The 6,610-nt window shown below is 38.3% G+C and overlaps 1 protein-coding gene across 2 annotated transcripts in view; it reads left to right on the top strand.

Moving 5' to 3' along the window:
* LOC102192211 (XK-related protein 5-like) overlaps positions 1–5,625 on the top strand; it is an 11,823-nt gene extending 6,198 nt beyond the window's left edge. Inside the window, exons 10-13 of one of the 2 annotated variants that reach the window (XM_005733293.1) lie at positions 106–293; positions 477–590; positions 868–1,051; positions 2,291–5,625. In XM_005733293.1, the coding sequence (XP_005733350.1) occupies positions 106–293; positions 477–590; positions 868–1,051; positions 2,291–2,964 (1,160 nt within the window). In that variant the 3' untranslated portion in view covers positions 2,965–5,625. Of the gene's footprint in view, positions 1–102; positions 294–476; positions 591–867; positions 1,052–2,290 lie in introns of both variants that reach the window. The other variant, XM_005733292.1, reaches the window with a different exon arrangement.
* Positions 5,626–6,610: the final 985 nt, after the last annotated feature.

Below are 6,610 nucleotides of genomic sequence, written 5' to 3'. Positions count from 1 at the left end.
CTATCTATCTATCTATCTATCTATCTATCTATCTATCTATCTATCTATCTATCTATCTATCTATCTATCTATCTGAAGAATGACTGTGCATCTTCTGTTAAGGAGGTGGGACTCTCATGGACCTTCCTATCCAATGGGAGGGCTGGAAGCATCACCACTGGCTGCTGATTCGCTTAGCTCTGAAGACAGGGGATGTTTCAAGGATCTGGTCTGCATATGGTGAGGGGGGACTGGCTGGACTGATGGGTCTGTCTGAAGAAGTTCACTCCCCTGATGACCTACGTGTCCATCAGGTTAGTTGTCTTTTTGAGTTTTACATCTTAGTAGCTGGACTTCCTGTTTTGTTTTGCTTTGTTTTAAGGTGTGACTTTGATCAGTATGATAAAATTTTGTTTTTCCAAACCTGGCCCCAATGCTAAGAAAATGTGATTATATAAAAAGGAGTTTATTTTCATACTTTTGATGTGATTTGTCAGATTCCACCAATTCAGCCACAGCTTTCTCACCACGCACAACCAGCTTCTCAACCTGCTGCTGCTGCTGCTGCTGCTCAACCTCCTCCTCCACCAGCTCCTTCACAGGTTTCAGAGGCAAGAGTTTTGTTTAACATCTTATGTAGACCACCACAAAGGGGGACTGTGTCTATTCTAAACTAAGAATACAATACATTGCTTATTTAAGCCACTTATGAGCTGAAACCTGGTGGGTTAGTTCAGTAGGACAGTAGGCATTTAGTGTGGTCATGAGAATAAATATTAGTAGTATCAGTAGACATCAGGATAACTACTAAAAGGCTTGTTTTTCTGTAAAGGATACATTATGTTTGCTTGTTGTAGTCTGAGGCTCACGTGTCTGTAATGTATCCAGGTGAGAGAGGTGGTCCAGCCACCAAAGCCAGCTCACTGCACTATAGTGGCCCGACCAGTGAGAAAAGCTCCTCCCACAACTATTCAGGATATGAGAAGGTTTCCAGAGATCATCCCAGTCCAGGAGGTCATCTTTGAAGAAACTGCAGAAGAAGACTCCAGCGTGGCACTATCAGAGGGAAAAGGTTAAATTACTTTATATCATACACAGTTTTCTATGGTTTGTCTTCAAACATCAAAACAATAAACACTTTCTTCGGGGACATGGGAACCTAGGTTGGCTAAGCATTTGACTTCACCTTCATCGTTAGTGCCCAAGGTTGAAGTTGACCTTGAAAAAAAGTACAAAAAGTCATATCAAGTAATATTTCATATGAAAAAGCATGGACAGAGCTGTACAACAAACTTTCTTTTTTCTTTTGCCCTACGACACAAAAGTGATAATTATGCCATGAATGACTGTATTTTAAAATTTTAAGTAACAGCTAATAGAAGTTAAAGATTTCAGCCAATTCTGCTCCAATCATGTGGGTAAAGATGATAAAATGCACCATTTTAGTATGTAATGCATCAAGGTCAAAGGTCAGACATCAGCTTGTTAATCTAAAAGCAGGCTAAGGTCAGCATGTTGCAATACAGACAGACTGACGTCAGCATGTTGTAACAAAACATAATAAAACATCGATGTTTTAGTGTAATCTCTGCGCGTTGGGGAATTTTGCTCTAGAGTGCTTCTGTTTTCTTTTGTCGGAGGGTTAGATCAACTCTAATGACAAATATCGATCTCTTTAGCAGCTCAATGCTCTGCGGTGTTCACTGGCAAGCGGAGCTATTATAGTTTTTTTTATTTTTGTTTTTATTTCAGTTTAGTTTGTGTTAGTTTCCACAGTGGGTTTTCTCATTTCTGTTTAGTTTTTATTCTTTGAAAATTTCACCAAACTGACCTGACAAAGACTAAAATTAAGAACACCTCCTCAATGTTTTCTTTTTATTTTAGCTTTCTAAGATCCCAAATGCACATATTTGTTTAGTTTTTAGTTTAGTTTTACGTAACTATAAGAATCTTGCCAGAAAGTTAGTAACAGTGTCTGTCTGCTGTTTGGAGCTGAGCAGAAAGTGTGCATTAGTGTGTAAAGCAGGAGAGCAGTGCAGCACTCTGTGTCTTTGTAGAGTCAGATTTCTCTACACTATGTCTATACCCTGAACATACCAGAGTTACGTTGTTCATTCTTAGCTAAAAGAAAAATTAGGATATTACAGGCATTATAAGCTATGACCTTTAGTACAGTGCATTTATTATTTATCACAGAGACAGCAAATATATAGACCGCGCTATGTTTCTTACCTCTAGCACTGACTCCGCTGCAGTATACGTGTGTATTGTTTTAAACTGACTTTTCTTTCCAATGTTTTATTTTTTTAAGGTGATGAGGAGTTCCAAAGCGCTGCTTATGGCTCACCATCGCTCTCGTCTCCTCAACAACCAGGAAGCCTCCGCCACATCGACAGCAAAGAGGCATCTCTGACTGAGGCCTCTTCTGTGGGTTCTTTAGACATCAAGACTCCCGGCTGGTCACCTGAGCGGCGTTCCCCCCTCCTGATTAGTTCCCCAGATAAAAAATCAGGGGTCCCTGGAGAGTCAAGCACTACATTGTATTTTAGTGCAGATGCGCAGTCTCCTTCCAGTGGGAGCTATCTTGGCTGGGGCTCAGAGCTGTCACCCATTTCCACCTACCGAAGTCCCTATCGGATCAGGGAGGCCCGATTTGTCACATCCACACCCAGATTGGAGCCCCGTGTAGAACAAGAAAGCCTGGGCCCCACCCCTGTCATCGTCATCCCTGCCACTCCTGGTACAACACCGGGTGCTACCCCAGGTGGGACCCCTAGTGCTTCAACTCCTGTAAGTTCAACTACTGCAGCATCAACTCCTGTAGGTTCAACTCCTGCGGCTTCGACTCCTGCCGCTTCAACTCCCGGTGCTTCAACTCCTGGTGCAATTACACCTGGTACACCCATTGTTCCTCTCACTCCAGTTATCTCCCACGCTCGCAAACAGATGGTCCAGTTTGTGGACAGCAGAGAGAGGGCAGTGTAAGTAGGATGGGGGTACAAGGAAAAGAAAAGCCTGGGTGGAGGATGGTGTATTTTCCAGTTTTGCTGTTCTCAGCATTAGAATCTTTTAAGTTAACTTATAACTGTCATAGAAAGAGAATGGTATAATATTGCTCATGTTTTCCCCTTGTGTGCAGCTAGACAGGGAATAATTGCTGAAAGTGTGTCACATTGACCAAAATATCAATCAAAAGAGACAAATCTTCAGTTTTAATAGCAGGACTTTGAAGGATTTGTATTAAAGTATATTCCTATGCAAGCCATGAGAGCAATTTGAGGAAACATCTGAAGCTAATATATGTGAGAGGGTGAGTTGAAATTTTGTAGATTACAGAAGTTAAAATCTGGACTACTTGTCAAAATAAAATAATAATCCTTCAAACTACATTTTTAACTGTTACTCTATAAAAATAAAAAACCTACACCTAAGTGTCAACTGAGGTAACCTTGGATAGGATGTAAGAGAAATCAAAATGACTATAAAGTAGCTATGGCTTGTAATTAAAATTTAAAGCATTAAAGTTATTGAGCTGTTGGATCCTTTATACCAAAAGAAAATACAAAATCACCAGTTTACAATAACTCAACATGCTGTCTGCCAGGCTGCTGTGCAGAATTTCTTATAACATGACACACCAATGCAAAAATCTTAATGTAAATCAACTCAGCTTCAGGCAAACATTTACGTTTCTTGACGTTTCTTTTCTGTCTTTCCTTTTCTTAATCACAAGGCGATTGATGTTGGATGTCTCATCCACTTTTTAAGAAACTACTTATACTTGCAGTGAAGTACATATTAGTATTTACCTACATCACATACACACTGAAACAGGCCAATTCAGGAAGGGAGAGTAATTAGATAGAATATTGAATGAGTAAAATAGTGATTATGAAGGGATTATGTTTCATTTATTAGATGCATTTAATTTTTTATATAACTTGCTTTTGGGTTTTACTAATTTACTAATCTTTGTGCACTGATTATAACAACACTTTTTGAGCTCTGAACCTTTGCAGACGAAAGAAGGGAAGTGCGATAAAATATGTGTGACGCAGGATAAGGAACTAGAGGAAACTTTACCATTTCTGTGCACTGTTAAGATCAATGATGAAGAAGATATATTTTCTGTGTGGGAGTTAAACTTGCACAGTTCGAGCTAACACTTCAGATTAATACAAGTACTTTCAAGTTTTACATTTTAATTTCAAATCTTAAATCTCGCTTCACTGCCTACTTATTAACTGGTGTAATATCAAAATGTACTGTGTGCTGTCCTGTGGAGTGTATTCAAAATGCAAGACAGATTATGCGCTTCATAAAAGGGTACACAGTCCTTGTTAGCAAAGACCCGCTTTGTTATGTAATTATACACAGCACTGAAACTAATTTTTCATACCTGTCCTACCTGAATAGCTGCACCTCTACTTGTGCTACAAAGGATTAACTATATCTAGTAATCTGTGTCACTCCTCAGTCTGTCCATCAGTTAAACCACCTACCTCAATACAGTTGAACTTCCATGTTGCAATTTTATCTTAAAACATTAAATAATGTAGCTAACAGAAGAAGAAAAATTAGCTGTGGCACAGTCAAAAGTAATTCGAAATTATGCGCTGCTATTAGTCTGAAGTGGTCAGTACCTGTATTAACGTCATGAAACCTGTGTGCGAAGTTAAACTGTAATCGCAGAATAATGTTTGTGACTATGTCAGTCTTCCATGTGACTTTATCTATTTTTCTTTTTTTTTTTACTGTGCTGGATTACTTTTATTGCTTTGTGTCAAAACAAAACAATAACTGTGCAGTAGTAACTATGAGGTCTGTTAATGTTTTTCTTTAATGTGCAGGAAGGAGAGGAAACACAAGCAGCACTTTAGGATACTAAGAAACTGAGTTCATGGAGCAAAGTAGTGATTTTAAAACTAGAAACTTGATTTTGGTAGAAACTGCTTTTTCAAACTGGTGTCCATTTACTGCAGCTTTCTGATAGTTAAGTCACTGCATGATGCTCATTCATACAGGCAAACAGAGTTATATCTACTCCCATAGAGAAAGAAGCACTCACATTACCTACACGTTACTTAATGTAACTGCACATTACCGTTTTTTTAACACATGCTAGAATGTATGTGTACGCAGCAGCAATAAGCTAGCTAACGTATTTAGTGCACTTATGAAAAAATATCCACACTCATGCTTTAAATGCGTCATCGCTTTGCCTTGTACGAAGACAGCTTTAGCTGCCACGCTTGCCTCATGTATGTATATGGCTTTGAAATAGAAATAACATGCTTTGCTTTGTGTACGCGATGTATACGATAATATCTACTTGTGTTTGTAATTTGATTCATTTTGTACTTTTAAAAGGTTCTTTTATATTTGATCACATTTACTGTTCATGAAATGATCTGGACAAGGTTTTGTGTTAAAGTTTGAGGATGTTTAGAGAGCAGATAGTTATCACTGACAGACTTGAGTTAGTTTGCTGATTCATTATAACCTCGTCACCTTGTCACTGGACGACCTCCTTTCATTAGTACAAATCACCTCATCTCTGAGAGGATTTCCACAAAAGAGCTGTGGATGGTAGTCGTGTCATTAAGTGTGCTGTTGATATGACAAAAATAAAGCCATTTGCCATGATCAAAGTCCAGTGTGCTGGGTTTTATTGCTTACCAGTGATTAATTTATCATCACTATGATTCTGAGAAATAGACACATATCAGTGGAAGTGCAGCAGCACGAGCTTTATCCTAGCACATCTCTGGAAACTTTCTCAAAGGTCATCAAATATAAAGATCAAAACATCTCATACACTCATCAAAGCATTATAAATAACGTGCAAAAGGCTATAGCTTGTTCAAACCTTTAATTTCATGTGTCAAAATCAAGTTTTGGTGCCAAAATATAAATCACTGCTGCAAAATGAAACATTTCTTTGACACTGTGTAAACAAAGATGCTCAAGATGTTTAAATAATTCATCAGAATGACAGCAGACTCAAGAAGTGCAACCCTCGAGTGCGTATTTTCTCTGAGAGTGCATGCCTACTGTATCAGACTGTTATTTATCTCAGGCTAACCCACTGCTGTTGAGCTTTACAGTGAATACTTTTGAAAAGTAAAAGGTTTTACTCTCTACTTTTTAAAGAAATAGAGCGCTTACATTTTTTCATAATGGAAGGGCCTACGGTGTGTAGTCCAGTTATAAAACAGATTACTGGACAGCCTGTTTCTGTTATCTCTCTGGACACTGACCAAGTCCTCACACAGTTTTGTCCCTTGTAGCCTAGCATGCACGCTATTGCTCAATAAAATGGATGTTTGAGTCGCTCCTCAATGCACCCAAATTGTTGTAACCCTGTTGTAACACAAGAAGGATAACTATGCTTTACAATACTCATAGTCCTGACATACACCCCTTCAATGAGCAGGTTTTTTTTTAACTACATGAATTGTTCTTCATGTGCAGACTTATAAAATAAAGCAATGCTGGCACATTTTGGAGTGGTCTCTATTTTGCACTCAAAGACATTTGTAAATATTATTTGTTCAAATTGTGGCCAATTTTACTTAGTCATTTTCTAAACTTTTCTTTTTAAACTTCAAATTGTTGTAAAATATTTTAC

Source organism: Pundamilia nyererei, unplaced genomic scaffold (assembly GCF_000239375.1).
Source record: "Pundamilia nyererei isolate P.nyererei 1_Seehausen unplaced genomic scaffold, PunNye1.0 scaffold00051, whole genome shotgun sequence".
NCBI lineage: Eukaryota > Metazoa > Chordata > Actinopteri > Cichliformes > Cichlidae > Pundamilia > Pundamilia nyererei.
This window is presented reverse-complemented; position numbering and strand designations above follow the sequence as displayed.